We start from the raw sequence: 23,468 nt of genomic DNA, 5'->3' as shown, positions 1-23,468 counted from the left end.
ACGTTCAGCAGCCAACACGTGATCTCTTAATCCGTCAGAAACATAAATCCGATCCAGCCTGCTCGCCGAGTGGCTAGTAAAATACGTGTAGCCCTCTCGCTGCCCATGGATCTTTTCCCACGTGTCCATAAGGGCCATGTCCCGGCAGATCGTGTTCAATGCGTGGCAGGAGCTGACATTAGGAGTTTGATCCTTCGGTGTGAGTACACAGTTAAAATCCCCCCCTACCAAGATGTGGTCATACCTCCCATGGAATAGGGGGGCAATCTCCTCCGAGTAGAATCGTGCACGCGCCTGTCGATTGTCAGATCCGGAGGGTGCATAGATGTTGACGATACGAATGCCGTTCACGGTCATAGCCAAACCCCGAGCCGAAGGAAGGTAATCGAGGTCACACATCGGAATCCCTTCCCGGACTAGTATCGCTGTGCCACGTCCTCCATCTGGAGTCGGCGCTAGATAAGTGTGGTATCCATGCACGTCGGGAAAAGCAGCATTGAAGGTTTCCTGCATCAGCAGAATATCAACGTCTGTGGCGTAAATCATGTCCCGGAGAAGTTACATCTTTGCAAGCGAACGTGCGGTGTTAATGTTCACTGTGCCCACCTTATATGCTTGGTTCGTTGTCGTTGTCATGCTCGTGTCATGTCATTGAGAACTCCAAGGGCTTTAGTCCACTATTCGTGCTCAGAGGGGTGCCCGCCAACGGGCTGCCCTCCTTCGTTGTCGTTCCGTGGTGTGCATCCTGTACGTGAGTGGTCATCATTTGGGGGTGGCAATTCCTGTAGGTCTTCGACTGGTTCCGCCCAGTCGCAGTGGTCATCCATCCGAGAAACGTCCTCTGATGTATTTCGACATGGCTGCCGGGACATTGGTGTCCCTGACTCCTTCGTCGGCAGCGCTGGGTCAGTCGGTGTCAATGAAGAGGGACCATCTAAAAGGCAGGTCATCCGGTCACCATCGGACGGAATCCTGTCAGCGTCCTCTGAAGACACGTGTTCTGTGTCAGACAGTTCTTCGGCTAGGATACCTTCCGTGTCCCCTAGGGTAGGGGGGGACGTGTCACCCGAACTATGGCGACGCTTTTTGCGACGCTTCGGCGATCGCTGTTTGCGTGCCCTGCCCTCTGCTGCCTCACTGTGTTCGTCGGTCGTTCGCTGGTCCGTTGCCGGCGCCACCGTCTGGACCTCCACTTCCACGTCTCTTGCTACATGTGAGTTTTCGGAAGGTTCCTCCCTCAACTGTCGTGACATGGGTGCAGGGACATTCTCCGAGTCACCTCCATGCTCCCGTAACTCGGTCTGCTCTTGCATAAACACGTCCTTGTCACGCTCCGAACTTGGCAACACTTCGCGGCGGGCCACCGACACGTACGTCATCGGCAGTTGCGTGGGAACGTCTCGCTGTGACGCTTCTCCACGTGGCAGTTGCACGACGCGGCGTTGTATGCACTCCGAGCGGATATGTCCTTCTCCACCACAGCCAGAACAGGTGCGTGGCTGGCCATCGTAGATCACAATAGCTCGACATCCGCCAATGTATAAATAAGACGGGATATGTTTAGTAAGGACGATCCGCACCTGTCGCACGCCGTTTAGCACAGGATAGGTATTAAAACTAGCCCAGCGTTCAGGCGTATGACTAAGTACCGTTCCATATGGTCGCAGCGATTCAGTAACCATCGATTCAGGCACCTCAAACGGCAATTCAAAGATCCGAATGACCCTCACACCCAATCCTGAAGGAGCTACTGTTACATCGCTGATATGGCCATCAGAGTGTCGAAATTTAAATCCTCTTTGAGCAGCGGAGAGAGTTCTTTCACACGCAGCTTCATCGGTCATCTTTACGTACATTGTACTGCTTACAATGGACAGGTGTATTCCAATTATGTCTGCAGCAGGTAAACGAACTTCTTCCCTCAAAAAACGCTCTATTTCGAAAGCTTTGGGTCTGGCAAATTCGTTGTCGAACGTAAATTGGAGCGTAGTCTTTCGAAAATTGTGTGCCATGGCGATCGAGTCAGACAACAACACGCGCGAGTACCGGCGGTGTAAACACTTCCTCGTTCACGCGCGCCCGCGGCCGGGACAGCAGGTCCGTGCCGCGCCACTGCCTAAAGCAGACTGCCAACTGAGCTACCGAAGCACGACTCACGCCCGGTACTCACAGCTTTACTTCTGCCAGTACCTCGTCTCCTATCTTCCAAACTTTACAGAAGCTCTCCTGCGAACCTTGCAGAACTAGCACTCCTTTCTTTCAGGAGTGCTAGTTCTGCAAGGTTCGCAGGAGAGCTTCTGTAAAGTTTGGAAGGTAGGAGACGAGGTACTGGCAGAAGTAAAGCTGTGAGTACCGGGCGTGAGTCGTGCTTCGGTAGCTCAGTTGGTAGAGCACTTGCCCGCGAAAGGCAAAGGTCCCGAGTTCGAGTCTCGGTCGGGCACACAGTTTTAATCTGCCAGGAAGTTTCATATCAGCGCACACTCCGCTGCAGAGTGAAAATCTCATTCTGGAAACGTCCCCCAGGCTGTGGCTAAGCCATGTCTCCGCAATATCCTTTCTTTCAGGAGTGCTAGTTCTGCAAGGTTCGCAGGAGAGCTTCTCTAAAGTTTGGAAGGTGGGAGACGAGGTACTGGCAGAAGTAAAGCTGTGAGTACCGGGCGTGAGTCGTGCTTCGGTAGCTCAGTTGGTAGAGCACTTGCCCGCGAAAGGCAAAGGTCCCGAGTTCGAGTCTCGGTCGGGCACAAAGTTTTAATCTGCCAGGAAGTTTCATATCAGCGCACACTCCGCTGCAGAGTGAAAATCTCATTCTGGAAACGTCCCCCAGGCTGTGGCTAAGCCATGTCTCCGCAATATCCTTTCTTTCAGGAGTGCTAGTTCTGCAAGGTTCGCAGGAGAGCTTCTGTAAAGTTTGGAAGGTAGGAGACGAGGTACTGGCAGAAGTACAGCTGTGAGTACCGGGCGTGAGTCGTGCTTCGGTAGCTCAGTTGGTAGAGCACTTGCCCGCGAAAGGCAAAGGTCCCGAGTTCGAGTCTCGGTCGGGCACACAGTTTTAATCTGCCAGGAAGTTTCATATCAGCGCACACTCTGCTGCAGAGTGAAAATCTCATTCTGGAAACGTCCCCCAGGCTGTGGCTAAGCCATGTCTCCGCAATATCCTTTCTTTCAGGAGTGCTAGTTCTGCAAGGTTCGCAGGAGAGCTTCTGTAAAGTTTGGAAGGTGGGAGACGAGGTACTGGCAGAAGTAAAGCTGTGAGTACCGGGCGTGAGTCGTGCTTCGGTAGCTCAGTTGGTAGAGCACTTGCCCGCGAAAGGCAAAGGTCCCGAGTTCGAGTCTCGGTCGGGCACACAGTTTTAATCTGCCAGGAAGTTTCATATCAGCGCACACTCTGCTGCAGAGTGAAAATCTCATTCTGGAAACGTCCCCCAGGCTGTGGCTAAGCCATGTCTCCGCAATATCCTTTCTTTCAGGAGTGCTAGTTCTGCAAGGTTCGCAGGAGAGCTTCTCTAAAGTTTGGAAGGTGGGAGACGAGGTACTGGCAGAAGTAAAGCTGTGAGTACCGGGCGTGAGTCGTGCTTCGGTAGCTCAGTGGTAGAGCACTTGCCCGCGAAAGGCAAAGGTCCCGAGTTCGAGTCTCGGTCGGGCACACAGTTTTAATCTGCCAGGAAGTTTCATATCAGCGCACACTCCGCTGCAGAGTGAAAATCTCATTCTGGAAACGTCCCCCAGGCTGTGGCTAAGCCATGTCTCCGCAATATCCTTTCTTTCAGGAGTGCTAGTTCTGCAAGGTTCGCAGGAGAGTTTCTCTAAAGTTTGGAAGGTGGGAGACGAGGTACTGGCAGAAGTAAAGCTGTGAGTACCGGGCGTGAGTCGTGCTTCGGTAGCTCAGTTGGTAGAGCACTTGCCCGCGAAAGGCAAAGGTCCCGAGTTCGAGTCTCGGTCGGGCACACAGTTTTAATCTGCCAGGAAGTTTCATATCAGCGCACACTCTGCTGCAGAGTGAAAATCTCATTCTGGAAACGTCCCCCAGGCTGTGGCTAAGCCATGTCTCCGCAATATCCTTTCTTTCAGGAGTGCTAGTTCTGCAAGGTTCGCAGGAGAGCTTCTGTAAAGTTTGGAAGGTGGGAGACGAGGTACTGGCAGAAGTAAAGCTGTGAGTACCGGGCGTGAGTCGTGCTTCGGTAGCTCAGTGGTAGAGCACTTGCCCGCGAAAGGCAAAGGTCCCGAGTTCGAGTCTCGGTCGGGCACACAGTTTTAATCTGCCAGGAAGTTTCATATCAGCGCACACTCCGCTGCAGAGTGAAAATCTCATTCTGGAAACGTCCCCCAGGCTGTGGCTAAGCCATGTCTCCGCAATATCCTTTCTTTCAGGAGTGCTAGTTCTGCAAGGTTCGCAGGAGAGCTTCTGTAAAGTTTGGAAGGTAGGAGACGAGGTACTGGCAGAAGTAAAGCTGTGAGTACCGGGCGTGAGTCGTGCTTCGGTAGCTCAGTTGGTAGAGCACTTGCCCGCGAAAGGCAAAGGTCCCGAGTTCGAGTCTCGGTCGGGCACACAGTTTTAATCTGCCAGGAAGTTTCATATCAGCGCACACTCTGCTGCAGAGTGAAAATCTCATTCTGGAAACGTCCCCCAGGCTGTGGCTAAGCCATGTCTCCGCAATATCCTTTCTTTCAGGAGTGCTAGTTCTGCAAGGTTCGCAGGAGAGCTTCTGTAAAGTTTGGAAGGTGGGAGACGAGGTACTGGCAGAAGTAAAGCTGTGAGTACCGGGCGTGAGTCGTGCTTCGGTAGCTCAGTGGTAGAGCACTTGCCCGCGAAAGGCAAAGGTCCCGAGTTCGAGTCTCGGTCGGGCACACAGTTTTAATCTGCCAGGAAGTTTCATATCAGCGCACACTCTGCTGCAGAGTGAAAATCTCATTCTGGAAACGTCCCCCAGGCTGTGGCTAAGCCATGTCTCCGCAATATCCTTTCTTTCAGGAGTGCTAGTTCTGCAAGGTTCGCAGGAGAGCTTCTGTAAAGTTTGGAAGGTGGGAGACGAGGTACTGGCAGAAGTAAAGCTGTGAGTACCGGGCGTGAGTCGTGCTTCGGTAGCTCAGTGGTAGAGCACTTGCCCGCGAAAGGCAAAGGTCACGAGTTCGAGTCTCGGTCGGGCACACAGTTTTAATCTGCCAGGAAGTTTCATATCAGCGCACACTCTGCTGCAGAGTGAAAATCTCATTCTGGAAACGTCCCCCAGGCTGTGGCTAAGCCATGTCTCCGCAATATCCTTTCTTTCAGGAGTGCTAGTTCTGCAAGGTTCGCAGGAGAGCTTCTGTAAAGTTTGGAAGGTAGGAGACGAGGTACTGGCAGAAGTAAAGCTGTGAGTACCGGGCGTGAGTCGTGCTTCGGTAGCTCAGTTGGTAGAGCACTTGCCCGCGAAAGGCAAAGGTCCCGAGTTCGAGTCTCGGTCGGGCACACAGTTTTAATCTGCCAGGAAGTTTCATATCAGCGCACACTCCGCTGCAGAGTGAAAATCTCATTCCAGAGTAGTGTTGTTCGTGTTTTGCATCGCCATAAATATCATCCTTACCATATCAGTGTCCACCAAGAATTAACTGGTACGGATTGTATGCGTTGCATTGAATTCTGCCGATGGGTTCAACTTCAGATTCAGAGGGACGACACATTTATGAATTTAATTTTTTTTACTGATGAGGCTGCATTAACGAACCATGGATATGTTAATTTGCATAACATGCATTATTCGGCAACTGAAAATCCATGTCGGCGGCGGCAAGTTGCACACGAAAAACCATGGTCGGTGAATGTATGGTGTGGGATTCTTGACGACAGAATTATAGGCCCCTATTTCATCGAAGGAAATCTCAATGTTAGGAAGTACACCACATTCCTGCAAGAAACATTAGGTCTGTTATTGGAAGAAATACCTTTAGGAACAAGGAACAGAATGTGGTATCAACAGGATGGGTTTCCGGCATATTTTTCGCCGATGGCTAGAATTCAGTTGCAGAGACAATTCCCAAATTGTTGGATTGGACGCGAAAGAGATGTGCCATGGCTGGCTCGTTCGCCAGACTTGATGCCTCTCGTTTTTTTCTTGTGGGAATTCGTAAAGGACATTGTTTATAAAGACATTCCAACTACACCTGAAGATATGCGAGAGAGTTGTCAGAGCATGTGCTTCGATAAGTGCCGATGTGATAAGGAATGCCACTCAATCCATGATAAGAAGATTGCAGCACTGCATTGAAAACAATGGTCATCACTTCGAACACCCTCTGTAAATGGACGTTCATGCCACCTTTGTGAACTTCAAAGACCTTACTGTTACACATCATTGGATTCGTCTCGATAGCCGCTATCAGAAAATAAGTACCAAACTATAGCACCCCATTTCAAAAAACAGTTAACCTTGGTATCTCTGACGGGAGGGACCCCACCTAGCAACAAAAAACCAACGTCATATTATCACCCCGTTGTCCCATGCAACTTCTGTCCCACAAACGTTTCAGCTCCTATCATACTTTTGGAGTTATTCTTGGTGGCAATAGTTAGTGACTTACCCTGTATATTACCCACTGTTCACATGCGTAGAAATCTTAGCTGAAAAATTTATATTGAAGTACCTGCTCTTTGTTAGAGTGGTTGGAGCCACACGGCTACGTAGTAAAAGTAAAAAAAGTTAAAAGATGTTATCGAAATCTAAAGGAAATTAATAGGCAAAAGCACGCCGTCATCACCCCGTCTACATCTGCATCTGCGTCATTACTCTAGTATACACAATTAAGTGCCTGGCAGAGGGTTCAATGAACGACCTTGAAGCTGTCTCTCTGCTGTTCCCCTCCCGAACGGTGCGCGGAAAAATGAGCACATAAATTTTTCTGTGCGAGCCCTCATTTCTCTTATTTTATCGTGATGATGTAGGTGGGTGCCAACAGAATGTTTTCGCAATCGGAGGAGAAAACTGGTGATCGAAATTTCATGAGAAGATCCCGTCGCAACGAAAAACGCCTTTGTTTTAGTGATTGCCACTCCAATTCACGTATCATGTCTGCGGCACTATCTCCCCTATTTCACGATGATACAAAACAAGCTGCCTTCTTTGAACTTTTTCAATATCATCCGTCAGTCCCACCTGATACGGAACCCACACCGCACAGCAATACTCCAGAATAGGGCGGACAAGTGTAGTGTAAGGAGTCTCTTTGGTAGATCTGTTGCACCTTCTAAGTGTTCTGCCAATGAAACCCAGTCTTTGGTTTGCTCTACCCACAACATTATGCATGTGATCGTTCCAAATTAGGTCATTTGTAATTATAATGCCAAAGTATTTAGTTGAATTTACAGCCTTCAGATTTGTGTGACTTATCGAATAAAGGAAATTCAGCGGATTTCTTTTAATACTCATGTGAATAACTTCACACTTATCTTTATTCAGGATCAATTACCACTTTTCGCGCCACACAGATATATTATCTAAATCATTTTGCAATTTGTTTTGGTCATCTGATGACTTTACAAGACGGTAAACGACAGAATCATTTGCAAATAATCTAAGAGGGCTACTTAGATTGTATCCTATGTCGTTATATAGATCAGGAACAATAAGAGGGCCTATAGCACTTCCTTGGTGAACGCCGGATACTACTTCTGTTTTACTCGATGACTTTCCGTCTGTTACTATGAACTGTGACCTTTCTGACAGGAAATCACGAATCCAGTCGCACAACTGAGGCGATATTCCATAGGCACACAGTTTGGTTAGAAGACGCTTGTGAGGAACGGTGTCGAAAGCCTTCTGAAAATCCAAAAATATAGAGTCAATTTGACATCCGCTGTCGATAGCACCCATTACTTCATGAGTATAAAGAGCTAGTTGTGTTTCGCAAGAACGATATTTAATTGCTATTGACACTGTAGTGTAATAAATATGTAATGTACTGAATCGACTGTGAGAAAGCTAACTGGCAAAGACGTTATCTGAGAGACTCTATGATAATTATATCGTTGACTCGGAATATTACTCTCTCTGTGGTTTACTCGTAACTAAGGGTAACTAGAGTTTTCTGTTCGCTTCTTTCGATGTTATGTGGAGAATTGTACAAGAGACACAATAAACCGGTATTATTTCATGAGAACAAAGGTGAGCGTCACGACCTTTATTAGTATTTTTGGAAGTATTGAAATAGCAGAATTGTTTCAGATTGAATGCAACGTGTACGGGATGAGACGTGGACAACAGCAGTCGAACCTGCAATCTCATGTATCAATAGTTGCTAAAAATATCCAGCCGTCTCTCCCAAGACTCTTCATACGCGCAACAAACAGTAATTCTTTAACAGCATTATCACAGACAATTTTATTACGTTGTTACGACTTTTTACTGCGAGCATAATACATCGACAACAGACAAACAAAAAAATAGACAAACACATGAAAGAATCTAACACAACAATAAATGAAACAACAAGCGTACTGTAACCAGTCACTGTTTATTTATCTCCACGACGCATTTCAGAGGTTTCGAACTCCATCTTCAGGTGGATTTACATGTGTTAGTCTGACATTTGTGTGTGTTGTGTTACGATTTTTTGGAGGAACTTGTGGCACTGTCTCCAGTGGTCACAGGTTACATTCACTGTCGTAACACATCACATGTACACTGTCGTATTCTGTAAACAAATATGGAGTTTTGTGTACAGAATATGACAGTGTACATGTGATGTGTTACGACAGTGAAAGTAACCTGTGACCACTGGAGACAGTGCCACAAGTTCCGCCAAAAAATCGTAACACAACACACACAAATGTCAGACTAACACATGTAAATCCACCTGAAGATGGAGTTCGAAACCTTTGAAACGCGTCGTGGAGATAAATAAACAATGACTGGTTACAGTACACATGTTGTTTCATTTAAATACAATACACCTTACTCTGATACTTCACCGTTCAACCTGACTACACGGTCACAGAGTCCGTCCATTCCCTTAGCCAGCCAGAAACAGAATGACGAAAATGGCGCGGAACTCCCTAACGGGGTGACTTTGCTGCCGCTACCGATGTATTATACAACCTACAATGTTATACCTCGCCTTCAAAAACAACGCTCGAGTGCACTATGTGATCACAAGTATCCGGACACCCCTTTAAACATACGTCTTTCATATTAGGTGCATTGTGCTGCCAGGTACTCCGTATCAGCGATCTCAGTAGTCATTAGACATCGTGAGAGAGCACAATGGGGCCCTCCGCGGTACTCACGGGCTTCGAACGCGTCAGCTGATTGGGTGTTACTTGAGTCATACGTCTGTACACGAGATTTCCGCACTCCTAAACATCCCTAGCTCCACTGTTTCCGATGTGATAGTGGCGTGGAAACGTGATGGGACACGTACAGCACAAAAGCGTACAGGCCGACCTCGTCTGTTGACTGACAGACACCGCCGACAGTTGAAGAGGGTCTTAATGTGTAATAGGCAGACATCTATCCAGACCATCAGACAGAAATTCCGAACTACATCAGGATCCACTGCAAGTACTATGACAGTTAGGCGGGAGGTGAGAAAACTTGGATTTCAAGGTCAAGCGGCTGCTCAAGTGGAAAAACGTTGTGTGGAGTGATGAATCACGGTACGCAATGTGGCGATCCGATGGCAGGGTATGGGTATGACGAATGCCCGGTGGACGTCATTTGTCAGCGTGTGTAGTGTCAACAGTGAAATTGGGAGGCAGTGGTGTTATTGTGTGGTCGTGTAATTCATGGAGGGGACTTGCAACCCTTGTCGTTTTGCGTGGCACAATCACAGCACAGACCTACGTTGATGTTTTAAGCACCTTCTTGCTTCCCACTGTTGAAGAGCAATTCGGGGATGGCGATTGCACCTGCCAACACGTTCGAGCACCTGTTCATAATGCATGGCCTTTGGCGGAGTGGTTACACGACAGTAACATCCCTGTAATGGACTGGCTTGCGAAGAGCCCTGACCTGAATCCTATAGAGCATCTTTGAGATGTTTTGGAACTCCGACTTCGTGCCAGGCCTCACCAACCGACATCGATACCTCTCCTCAGTGCAGCACTCCGTGTAGAATGGGCTGCCATTCCCCTAGAAACCTTACAGCACCTGACTGAACGTATGCCTGCAAGAGTGGAAGCTGTCATTAAGTCTAAGGGTGAGCCAACACTATATTGTATTCCAGCATTACCGGATACTTTTGATCAGATAGTGTACGTATTCGGATCCTCTCGCTAACTACGCGGAAACTACTACTTCTGCAGAAAAAATGGACAAGACGCTTTTTGCAGCAATTTTAATGTTGCTAAATACTAGAGTTCGTAGTTTTCGAGTTATTCGAGAAAAACATTCAAAATTCACCTTCAAACGCAGGACAACTGCCCCACCCAGTCACACCGGTCAGGATTTATAATACGTTGTTCATGACAACTCCCTCCTACCACTGTATAAACATTTGCGACTGCATGAATTATTTCGCACAGTCGATCCTTTCTGGTCATTGACTGACCTTACTACGGCACTGGCTTATTCGAGCACACAAAAATTGTAAAATTGCCTTATGTGTAAATTTTACTTAACAATTTTGTGAATTTTAACAGCGCAAAGTGAACATTTACATCGTTCTATTTGTCAGGCTTTCTGACTACGAAATTACTTTGCTTGTAAAAGTTAAATTTCCATCCAATGGTCAGCGTAATTATTTTTTGCATAACGTTTACGAAAGTCGCTTTTGTTTCATTATCCTCACTGGCACGTTTAAATAAATAATTTTAACGAAACAGCAGACTATGCTGGTGTAATTATCCAAAAGGTCGAATATCAGGGACAGTTTGTGTAGTCGGAAATGTTTGTGCAATGGTAGAGGTGAATGACACGATCCTGACTGGTGAGCGAAGAGTGCGGGGCTGAAGGTGCGCTTAGAGGTCATTTTGTACGTTTTTCTCGAAAACCGTGGGCTCCGGAGAAAACGTTTCCTCGTACAAAATTTAACTACATCAAATTGCCTAAAAAAAGGTCCTATTCATTTTTTTTCCCTGTGGGACTAACAGTTTGCGCATGGCGAGCGAGAGAATATGAAACCTCGAGCGCGGTTTTAGAAGGCGAGATATAGCACTGCGGGCTGCATAGAACATCATTAGCGGAACTGAATCCCTCCGACTAAAGGACCTACGTAGTGAACAACATCGGTAGTTCCGTGAAGCTTTTCGCGGGTGACGCTCTTGTATACAGAGTAGTCGCAAGACTAGACAACTGTAGCGAGATACCGGAAGACCTGCAGAGGGTGACGCTCGGTGCAGGGAGTGATGGTTCAAATGGCTCTGAGCACTATGGGACTTAACTTCTTAGGTCATCAGTCCCATAGAACTACTTGAACCTAACTAACCTAAGGACATCACACACATCCATGCCCGAGGCAGGATTCGAACCTGCGACCGTAACGGTCGCGCGGTTCCAGACTGTAGCGCCTAGAACCGCTCGGCCACCTCGGCCGGCGGTGCAGGGAGTGACAAGTGAGGCTCACCATAAAGAAGTACGGCGTACTGCACGTAAATAGGCAGAAAGAACCGTTATTGTACGATTACACGATTGCACGATATTCACTTTAGGAAGTCACATGTACCTATATTAAAGCTGTGGAGGCGTGCGCGTGGAGCGATTTGAACTAGGGATACCACACAAAGCGAATCACAGGAAGGGCAGAGGGCAGACTGAGATTCACTGGAAGAATCGTCAGGAAGTGGAATACTCCGACGAAGGAGCAATATTACAAATCCGTTTCGGCCAATACTTTACTACTGTTCGTTAATTTAGGATGCATATGAGATGTGATTGGCAGAGAAAAGAGAAAGGATTCGAAGAAAAGCGGAGCACGAAAATGTCACGCAGATGCTCAGCTAACTGTGTTGAGAGACGATACAAGGAAGGGGTTCTGCATCACGGTGTGGTCTGCTGTGAGACTTCCTACCAGAATGTCCTCCTCCGCAGCGTAGCGGTAGCGTTAGCGCCCACCACGCAGGGGACCCGGGTTCGATGCCTGCCAGAGGACTGGGTGTTGTGTGGCCTTCATCATCACTGACTCGCAAGTCGCCGATGTGGCGTCACCTAAAAAGGACTTGCAATACGGCGGCCGAACTCACCCGAATGGGGCCTCCAGGCCAGCAATGCCATACGACCATTTAATTTTTTTCCTTACTAGAGTCAGCCAATACATCACAGCCTCCCGTGTACATCTCCAGAAAAGACCGCGAACGCAAAACCAGGAAAGGAAAAGGGCGAGCGGCGGAGGTACACAAAGTACCCACCGCCACACACCGTAGACGTAGTTGCAGACGTAGACCGGCGTCAAGGAGAGCCCCCTGACACTCTGGTCCACCGGCTTGCTGAGTGAGTTTAGTTAGAGTGACGTGGTGCGCCACGAGGCGCAGCAGGGCTGTGGCGTAAGGCTCTGGACTTGCCTCCTCCGTGCTGTGCTAACACTCTCTCAATGCTACACTGCCAGCAGGACTGCTACACCTGCAGTGGGGTCGTCCGAGGGAGCTGAGGTTTCAGCTTCGGTGGCAGTGCACGAGTTCGCTCGTATTGTGTTTTACTGCAAAAGAGGGGTTGTTTCACAACTGCTTCCACAGACACTGTATAAGTGAGGGAGGGTTCTTAAAGAATGTGGAACCAGTCCCCAAAATAAAAACTGGGTCGAATAACAATGCAGAGGGTCAACTAATCCTCGATAATGTCAGAAAGGATACACTGCAGCTAGTCATTTTCTTTACAATTATCTTTTTACATATTTTGTTACGATATAAATTAGCTTTATTGTTTACAGAACACAATTTATCGTCAACTTCTGAAGGATCTGCCTCGTCACTGCAACCACACTCTTATATTTTGTTCTGTGGTTGTTATTTCTCGATAATTTTACATTGAATTACCTTAGGTAGATATTCTCATACTTTCCCTGTCCTCCGCTCCATTTTCTTTTCCAAATTTTTTCCTCGCAATTTATTTTTTAAAAGCTTATCGTTTCTATCTGGCCAGAAATAAGTCCCTGCGAAAGTTTACGAATAAAGAACGCCAGCGACTTCAAAGGCAGACAAAAATGACTATTGCAACATCAGAGAAGGCCGAAGTAAGAATTCTCGATAGTCGAAGTCCGCGTCAGCACAAAAATGGTTCAAATGGCCCTACTAAGCAGTATGGGACTTGACATCTGAGGTCATCAGTCCCATAGACTCACAACTGCTTAAACCTAAGTAACGTAAGGACGTCACACACACACCCGTGCCCGAGGCAGGATTCGAACCTGCGATCGTAGCAACAGGGCGGTTCCGGACTGAAGCGCCTAGAACCACTCGGCCACAGCGGCCGGCCGTGTCGGCACAGCTCGAAGAAGACACGGACTGCCTACCCGCACTGTGCAGAATACAAACTGGTACCGTCAGGACGATTTGAACTGAGTCGAGTTGCAGTGTCAAAAGAAACAGCGTGCCGCCACAGTGCAGCAACAACGAGGGACACGGTGAAGCAGTAAAGGAGAAGAGACGCGGCTGTCGTACTCACGTGACGCACGAGCCGCGCATCGCCGCTCGTCGTCGTCGACACTTGCACGGACTGCGGCGGCTGCGGCGGCTGCTGCAGGTGGTGGCGGTGGGGGTGGGGGTGGTGCGCGGGCGGCGGCGCGGCCAGCACGGCCTCGCAGGAGCGCGTCGGCACGCTGGATGCCCTCTGCAGCTGCAGCTGGCGGCGGCCGCAACACGGCGACAGCGCGCTCGCACCTGCAGGCACCTGCAAACCCACCACGGCCTGTCTATACACGAGCGCCGACACCGCCGTCTCGTTTCTCGCTACGACATATCCTTTACCACTGACATGCTGCAGCCACCACCTCCTGCAGTTCCCCAATTACGCGCTGCCACGTATGTAGCGCTATACAACCCCCTCCACAGTATCCTAGCTGCCCCTTCACTCCATCCTTTTGATTCCACCTTCGGTGAGGAAACACATTCGAGACAAACTGCTCGCAGTTTCCGTCTCTGGGCCGTGGCGGTTTGTATCGATAGTGTCTGTCCACTGTTGTCAGCGGTAGTTACCCAGCAACGAGTTGGGATGCGTCCGACGAGGGGGTGCAGCCTGTCTGCCTGGGACGTTTTAGGGGGCTCTCGACGCATTTTGCCATTCGTCCTGTTTCGGCATCACGACTGGAGTGGGTAGGCGAGGCAGCGCGTACTGGCGTTTAGGAGCCGGGGAGGAACGGAGCCGCTGTCAGGACTGCGTTCTGTGGAGACACGTCGAGAGCTCCAGCCACCAGCCACTGGCAGGCACAGCCTGCGTGGACTGAGAAAACTGCTGCTGCGGAGTACATCTCGTATGCCAGTTGCCGTCACCAGCGGGACTACCATCGGCGAGCGCATTTCTCAACATTAACTTCCGACATTTTCATGTTCTGCAAACCGGGCCTGTTGACACTCATCCTGGCCACTTTCATTTTGGGTTCGAGCTTGGTTACTCGCTGCCACGGATGTCTCTAGGTGGCTGGCCCTGTCTTTACTTCTCAGAGCCCTCTGACAGTGGATTAACAGAGGCGTGTTCTGAGAGCTCGGTGAACTGATTCATTTTATCTTACGTTTTCTCTGCAAATCGATATCGTAATTATATTTATTTTGCCGAGTGTTTCCCGTGGGTTAATCACCCTTTCACGTAATAGTTCTGGGGCTTAGTAGTGCACGCAGGTGTTGGCCCTTTTTAAACTGTTGCGATGCTTTTAGAATTTTGCCAGGGTCTCAGGTAGCGTGCACGCCCACTACAGCTGGCTGGGGCCGGCGCCTTGTTGTGTGCGTCGTCCCAAGTCTTCTACACGCATTCGGTGTCTTTGTTACGGTGCGTTTTTATAATTAATTCTAAACCTTTTAGCAACTACTAGTGTTTCTTATCTGAACAATGCAGCGCTGGTCTGAGTAAATAAAATATTGGTTTCTTTTGGGGAACGAAGTTTTTTTGAGCCAGCAACTTCCGCTCGGAGCTCCCCGCTCGCTACATTCAGTCTCTATGACTTTCTCCTAATCACTGATGATCGACCTATCCAATTAACACACCAAAATACCGCAGACTGTGAACTGATACAAACACTCCACGCACTAACCACCCAACAGAAAGCCCACAATAGACCAGAACGACTAAAATGACTAACAAACCAAACATTACGATAGCATTCATCTAACAACTTGCACTCTGCAAGTCTTGATCCGTGCTACGCCAGTGTAGGCTCAATATCCAAGTTCTCTCTCTCTCTCTCTCTCTCTCTCTCTCCCTTTCTCTCCAAACTCTTGAATGCCACATGCTTCTACTCATTTTCAATACCCGTTTACCGTCCTGTACACGAATCCATTACTAGCTAATCACTTTTCCTACCCTTATCACATTCAGTGAACACCTCTATGCCATTGCTTCCTGTCTTATCTCCAAACCTGGAGTACTGCCACAGTTATACAAACACCTTATATCATAATTCCAACTCACATTATGCATATACCCACCAAATTCTCTTTCAGAGTGTGAAATCCCCTCCTACGTGTAATACTTCACAGCCTGACGTTGACGAGAAAAGGGTCCCACATGCCACACAGAGCTGATATTGTGAGGCTTTCCCGGAAGACGGACAGCTCCGGATTAAAGGAAGTGTTCGCCCCACTCTGACTGGCTGACAGCAGGGGACTACGCCAACCGCTTGTAAGGCACTCAGGATGCGGGAGGCGATGGTGGATCATCCCGCAACGTGCTTCGAGGCAGCGTGAGAACGATGCGGGAGTTGCCACGGTGTACACTGGCGCCGCCCGGTGGCGAGACTGGAACGTTTGGCACCGTGTTCGGAAACCGACAGGCTCGATCGTCTGCTGGCTGACATTTCTAACTGACTCCACCAAAGACAGAGACGATACAGCACGAAAATGAGCACCCTGAAGGACACTTTGGCGGAGAGTGAAAATAAAGTGCAGTGCACGGGCAGCCTCGACACCGGTAGGATCATTCTGGCGGGACTGTCAACTCACACACGACTGTCTCACTCGGAGTTCACGCAGTGGGACTCTGATTCGTAGAGGGGTGGGATTTCATTCTCAGGTGAATCGAGCGTCGCTTGAGAGATTTTCGTACATCGTGTTAGGTGATTTATAACCATTTTCGCATAAAGTATTCTGACTTTAATTTCCGGAGCCACGTCAGCCGATTTTTTACTGAGTTTCATACTAGTAGCCTCATCACTGCACTCGTTCTGATATGTGGTGTCAGCTTTTGAAATTCTGATTTTCCATTCTGTGTCGAATGGTCTTCCTTGTAATCTGATGCTCGAATCTTTAAGCATCCAACTTTGTTTCCCTTATCGGACCTCAGGTTGCAAATATAACACTCTGGGGTCTATTTACTGCAGACAGCAGATGCTGTGAGTGCCATGGCTAACCCAATCCGTGACCTCCCCTTCCCATCTTTCCTGATCTATCTTCCTTCTTCACTACCACCTACCATCACAAATAACAACTGCCCTGCTCCATTTCCAACTCCCACCTTATGCCATCAGTATCTCTCAAACTTTGAACCAAATTACTGCTTCCCATTGTAGGTCCTTGCATTTTTAGGAAAGTGAAGTACTTCATCACTTTTTTACAAAACCTTAAACATAACTTGTTTTAAATAATTAAAAAAGGAGTGAATATTATATCCTCTTTAATACTTCAACTCATTGCGGCAACGGATGCAGGACTGCATCTGGTTACATGAACGACACTGAACAGCTGCATTAACCACGAGTACAGTCATGTAAGTGTTGTCGTGCTCATTTCACTACAGTATCTTTAACAACTTTTCTTACTGTTTTACAGTAATTTTACCTTTTCCTAACTGGGACGACGTTGCAACAGAATCAAGTCAGTGGTTCCTGGTAGCCAGTAAATCGCAATTACCTTGCAAAAAGTTTGTTTGTGGAGCTATTCTAACTGAGACTTTTATTTCTAGTTTTGTATACGTTCAAATATGTCGTTTACGCCATTAATTGTGATACACCCTGAATGTAGTGCCGTTAGATTTGTTAGAAGAGGCAAATACGGAAGCAGAAGTCTCAGTAAATGGTGTGTTTTAGAAGGTAACAGGAACCGCTACTTATTCCAAGTGCGCAATGAAGAGAATACAGAAAGAGAGGGGAAACACAGCTAGCAGTGATCTCACAGATTCTACTACTTCAGAAAGATATGGAAGCAGGAGAAGAGAACTCTGTATTTTGATATTGGCGGGAAGGTTTCCGTGGGACTGAAATATAGTTCCACATGACATGTTCTTTATTGGTTAAATGTTCGAGAGGAGTGAAAACAAAACTCCTTATAAACGACACAATGGGTTTTTATCTGAATTCTCATGGGCAAACGAAGAATGCACAAATGGGTTATCGGAACAATCAGCGTGACGTCTAGTCTCGCAAAAAAATATTTGAGCGCTTTAGGGTAATCAAGTTGGTTAACATAAACTGACTTAGTCTTTTGAGGGAAAATTGAAATATTTCGGGAAGAGGTGCTGCTAGCTGTTTCAATGAAGAGTGAAAAAGTTTATCTCTTCCAAGCCCAACTATTTTGAGCACAAAAGATTAGATTGGTGTGATACTTTAACTGTCAAAATTGTTTCCTTCGACTCAAGTAGTAAGTTCACGACATTCCGAGAAAAGGAAACTTTAGGAAAGCAGATCTGTCAATAAGGCCATGCTCTCTGAACGAATGTTGAAAATACAAAAAAAAATTATAAAAACTGATCAAATGTTTTGTGAAATTATTTGCCTAAAAGTAAGGAATAAAATAGATAGAGAAATATTTTACACGCTGTTGAATGATGCTCAATATAATGTACAGTACATGAGGTACATCAAATGCTCCTCTAACCAGTTTTGTTTCTTACTTTTAAACAAATCATTCACAAAACATTTGGCTGAGTTTTTTTCAATTGTTTTCACAATGTCAGTATCATAATGAGCAATGTTATTCTGTACACTGTGTCTTATATTTTTTGTCAGACGAGAAAGAATAGACTCGGAGCGACTGTCTTGGTCATATTAGTGGACACCGTTTGCAGATTCACGAGCTGTAGCTTTCAAGCTGTGCGGGACAAGCACCTCTGTGACTGCTTCAGCTGACCAACTGCTGCAGCGGCCTTTGGTAACTGAGCCTGCACCGAAGCCGTTGCCCCTCCCCTCGAGCGCCGCCTGTGCGGCTGCGGACCGAGTTATTGTGTGCTCACAGTAGCGACTCCTTACACGTGACTTTGAGTGTACGAGTTGAGACAGTGGATGGGAAGTTGCAGAGAGCGGGCCTCACCTCGACAGCGTCGACGGCGCGCGACGCGGAGAACTTCTTCCTCTTGCGCTTGAGCGCGGCGAGGGGCCCGCCCCCGCTGCCTCCTCCGTTGGTGCTGGAGCTGTTGTGGTGCGGCTGCTGGTGCTGTAGGTGGTGGTGGTGGTGGTGGTGGAAGGGCAGCGCGTGGTGCAGGCCCTCGCTGAGGCTGGGGTTCGAGTCGGACGGCGACTCTGTGGAGGCGGGGCTGGCGCTGTTGGCCACCCCAGCGGCCGCCACCGTGCACGCGCCGTGTCCTTGGCCGTGGCCGTGCTGCGGGCAGCCCTGGCTGTGGCAGCCGCACACCGAGTCCTCGGAGCGGCTGCGGCCGATCAGCCGGCTCACACGGCCCGAGCGCGCCGCCTCGATCAGCGTGCCCCAGCGCCGCTTGTGCGACGACGACCGCTTCATGTGGAACCTGCCGGCACGTCGAGACACCCGATACAGGCACTCGGCAGTCAGTGAACCGGGCTGGAGTGCGCAGGACCGGACCGGATTGGACACGAGAGTGGACTGGACTGGAAGGGACTGGACGAGAGTGGATTGGGCTAGTCCAGGGACTGGACGGGACAGGACTGGACTGGAACGGACAGTACAAGAATGGATTGGAAGGTACTGGATTGGACTTGACTAGAAGGAGATGTGTGTGGCTAGACTGGAAGTGACTGGATTGGATTGGACTCGACTGGGCTGGAATGATGAACTGGACTGAAAGGTACTGTATGTGAATGGATTGGAAGGAACTGGACTGGACTGGACTGGAAGGGACTCCAGAGGACTGTATTGGACTTGATCACAAGGAACTGGACAGGACTGGACTGGAATTGACAGGACAGAACTGGACAGGACTGGTCTGGAAGGGACTGTGCTGTACTACAATGGACTGGACTGTACTGCAAGGGACAGGACAGGAGTGGATTGCTTCTGCCAGCAACATACCAGTAGGAGCAGTCTGCAAAAACAATGTCGGCACCCACTATGTCACCACTTTCGTAGCACATAACATTCTGCCTCTCCATTCTGAAGTAGGAAACATTTTTCGAGCAAAAGCTTCGCCTATTTTGAAGAAACAACGGCCCTAATTAAAATGAGGAACAGATTGTCAAGATTCTTACACAAAACAAATTCATGTATTAATTTTAATTTTAATAATGAACAGCCTCAGTTGCACCGTTTACCTAGAACTTACCTAGGTTTCAGTCGGGATAACCCAACCTTCTTCAGGATAACAGTATCTACCGTTTGTCCATAGTGGACTGACACCTAGGTAAATTCTAGGTAAACGGTGCAACTGAGGCTGTTCATTATTAAAATTAAAATTATACAGTTGCTGACAGGGCTGCGAAATGTCGAAGATATTTAGATTCATGTATACTGTATGTAAGTTCAGATGTTTAGAAATGAGTTTTTCTATCACCGTGAAGAGCGTGGCACTGCGGCAGACTGTAGTTGACACATTGAACATCACACTCCAGCTAATTCTAATGAGAGTGTAGCACCTGAAACTTGTCACAGTTGCGTCGTACCTTCCAAACCTGTTCTTTCGGCTGGAAATCATACTGTGCGTTCTCACGCTGTTTATCTGTCGCCAGAGCAACTTTGCTGTCCCAAGCTGATTACAAGCACTGACATCTGATCAGACAGTGGCTCAATGGGAACAGTCATACTATCTGCATTTTCAACATTCCTTACGTATATATGTGAAATGACAACAATGGAATATTTTTCGAGAGAAAATATAGAAAATATCTTGGATTAAACATTTTAAATTATGCGTAAGAAATTTCCGCTAAAATTGATTTATTATCGGCGCCAACGTAGCAGCAACTCTTCATTGTAGATAAGATTAACAGAAGGGATTTTGGGTTTTGTACTTACGACAGTGTGTCGAAACCTGTAACACGATCAAAATCTCTCCATCTAATAAATATTTCGTTAAAAGTTTTGTTAAATGTTAAATGAGATGTGTAAGAACTGATGCTGCGTCTGACAAAGTGAATTCACCTTTGTGCTGGTATGACTTCCCAGTAACGATTCAGTTCTTCTTTATAATCATTGGAGCTACTGTCGCATTTCCACCTCACTCAGTGCTCTCTGAATTAAGTAAGTGTGGGCTGAAAAGGAAATTACTCAAAGTCTAGTTTTTCGTGGAATCATTTCTGCAAGGAGCGCCTCTTGTTACTCAGTGATGCTCTTTATAAGTAAGAATGACTAATATGCCTCAGTCCTTTTTTGTAGTTGTGACAGTGTGAAAGTGACTAAAGTGTTTTGCACATTGCCAAAAAGTAATTATTGGAAAGTGTTGAGATAATTGACTTTATGTAGTAACAGTGAATAGTTATTTGATACAATCAGTACCAGTAAATTCGAATAGAAGTTTTTGCAAGTGTAAGTGGAAGGCTGTGGTTTATCCCTATCGCGATACTTAAACAACTCTAATTACAACATCCAAGTCACATACCAGAACTGACAACCAACTATGGCAGTTAAGCCACACACTCTGCGAGTCAAGACGTAATTCGATATGTGATCATGGCCAACTTGATATATGCTGAAGTATAACATCATATGGAGACTAACGACTAAATACAGAAAGTAAGCCACTTGAACCGACGTAAGATATATCGGGCATTAGCTTCACTACAGTTCAGAATTGTCCTACCGTCCCAAACATGAAATGCAAATAACAACCACTGACATATTAATAAGAGATAAACTATCACAACTACACTAACATTACAACAGACTTCATTTCCAGTCGGATACCCAAGTGACTGCCCTACTTAACAACTTCCAAAACCAGTGATCCCCGGATGAACGTAATCTGGAAACCACCTGAAGAACAAACAATTAGTCAAACTTGGTGATAAAACAACAAATATGAGCACCATGCCTAGAGACATATTAGAAAAAATTGATGAACTAAGCCCACTCAATTCCGTATGCGCTGCAATATAACCACAAACAATGTCAACCTTACGCTGTTTACTAACAATTTAGGGAAATAGTTGCAACGAAAGGCACACCCTTCAACGGATATGCTTATATGGGAGTCGTACCCACTCCTCATGAATATTACTAACACCGATGGGATTTTACATGGTACAATGACAACGACGTGTCATCACGACGCAACATTTAGTAGATGCCAAGCTAATCGGCGCAGCACTTAAAACAACACGAATAATTAAAGAACAACTGGAGTACCGCTAACCACTACTTAGCACACGCCGAACGAATTCCTCTCAGCGGAAAGCTCGTCAGCACAGCAACGTATCACCAGGATTGTGAGAAGTGACATGCCACTCATTTCGACAACACTATCAGTAAGATTAATATTCGTCATAATCTCGGTGTTCCCCAGTGCTACTTTTGGTATGTGTGGTTTATAATTCTTTTACACGAGGAAATTGTGGCAGACTGTTCATATACCTGCAGGTGTGACCTGCAGAGAGCCTGTACCAGAGAGGCCATAATGGAGGCTATGGAGAAGTGGGAGAGAGATGGACAGCGGGCCATAAATTTGAGTCCAGCGACCTGGTAGTGCGAGTGATTCTGAGAAGCAGCATTCTCACGTTAGAAGCTGGGACGGTACGGACGGAGCGGCTGCGGCTGCTGCGCATCTTTAGTCGAGAGAAGACTGTAACTCCCCTGGCGCTAGGAAGGCGCCAGGTTCTTTTAGCGAGCGACAGAGAGGAGGAGGAGGAGATTAGTGTTTAACGTCCCATCGACAACGAGGTCATTAGAGACGGAGCGCAAGCTCGGGTGAGGGAAGGATGGGGAAGGAAATCGGCCGTGCCCTTTCAAAGGAACCATCCCGGCATTTGCCTGAAGCGATTTAGGGAAATCACCGAGCGACAGAAACATATACTTCATGGACCTGACTGTCTGGCAAGTTTAACAGCCTTCTTTCAGAAAATGGAAATGGTCGGCCTGGAAAGGTTAGATCTCTCTGTAAACGAGGGATTGTGGTCCCGTCTAGGTAGACTTTTTTTTGTCCAAGTTTGGCCATGCTTACCGTAAGAACGACGCCTCCCTAGTCTAAAATCTTTTTTCAGACAAGAGAGATTTTGAGTCGCTGATTGGCTGCTCTCAAGATATGCAAAGCAAAGGCTTACTCCCTCGTGCAGTGTGTGGATTGGCTACCAGACCAACAGAATAGTCAAGAGGAGACATTCGATGAGTAGAGGATAGTTTGATTGGTCTGTACAATGTGGAGGCGGTTTCGTTTTTGCTAATTCGGCAGTTGTACCAGTTGTACTTTACTTTTTCGTGTCGGGAAACTACAATTTGTTTGCCCAATATTGGGCAGTGTCCAATGCTTCTTCTTTAGCCAGCCATAGATCGTCGAGGGTGCATCTGTGGGGGCAGGCAGGGCATTGTAGGAGATGTTCCATGTCCTGCCGAGTGCCGCAGTCGCATTTGTCGTCATTTTCGTCCAAAAAACCCCATTTCATCAGATTAGATTTCACAGGAGCCACCCCAGTTCTGATGCGTTTAAGCGTTCTCCAGGTTTTCCAATCACCAGAAACGCCGCTTGGTGGGTCTTCGCTTAGTGAATAGTAGATGGGGGCTCATCTAAGGCGCAACTTAGGAAACGGCGTCTGGATTTGAGTCTGCTGGGGCCACACTCTAGGCCAAATATTGAGTGACGGCCATCAAAGGTTTGTTTTAGCTTCTCGGTATGTTCGTGGGCTTTCCTACATGAGTCAGGGTTTGTGAAACCTGCGGCCCTGTGAAGATTTTCTATGGGGGTTGGTTTCATGCAGCCTGTCACTATCCTGCATGTTTCATTCAAGCTAATACCTACCTTTTTTGCGTGGGCGGATCTGCACCATACATGGCAGGCATATTCGGCAGTTGAGAAGCACAAAGCTCGGGCTGAAGTTCTGACCACGGTAGGTTTGGCACCCCATTTGCTATTGGACAGCTTTCTTATTAGAGAATTTCGTGCTTCTGCTTTTTTGCAATGATATTTGCATGTCAATGTTCTGTCCAGCACGACGCCAATGTAGGTGGGAGTATCTGTGTTCTAGTAATGTCCCATCCCAGGTAACATTGAGCCTGTACTTTGCCTGCCTCGAGTTCAGATGGAATGCAC

The 23,468-nt window shown here is 47.5% G+C and overlaps 1 protein-coding gene across 1 annotated transcript in view; it reads right to left on the bottom strand.

The window, feature by feature from the left end:
- The window catches only part of LOC124605243 (transient receptor potential-gamma protein-like), a 454,685-nt gene that overhangs the window by 66,153 nt on the left and 365,064 nt on the right, over window positions 1-23,468 (bottom strand). The window contains exons 16-18 of the mRNA XM_047136797.1: window positions 18,515-18,785; window positions 18,353-18,466; window positions 13,566-13,790 (exon numbers count right to left, since the gene is read on the bottom strand). Of these exons, the coding sequence (XP_046992753.1) occupies window positions 13,566-13,790; window positions 18,353-18,466; window positions 18,515-18,785 (610 nt within the window). The remainder of the gene's footprint in view (window positions 1-13,565; window positions 13,791-18,352; window positions 18,467-18,514; window positions 18,786-23,468) is intronic.

This window comes from Schistocerca americana, chromosome 3 (assembly GCF_021461395.2).
Source record: "Schistocerca americana isolate TAMUIC-IGC-003095 chromosome 3, iqSchAmer2.1, whole genome shotgun sequence".
Taxonomy (NCBI): domain Eukaryota; kingdom Metazoa; phylum Arthropoda; class Insecta; order Orthoptera; family Acrididae; genus Schistocerca; species Schistocerca americana.
This window is presented reverse-complemented; position numbering and strand designations above follow the sequence as displayed.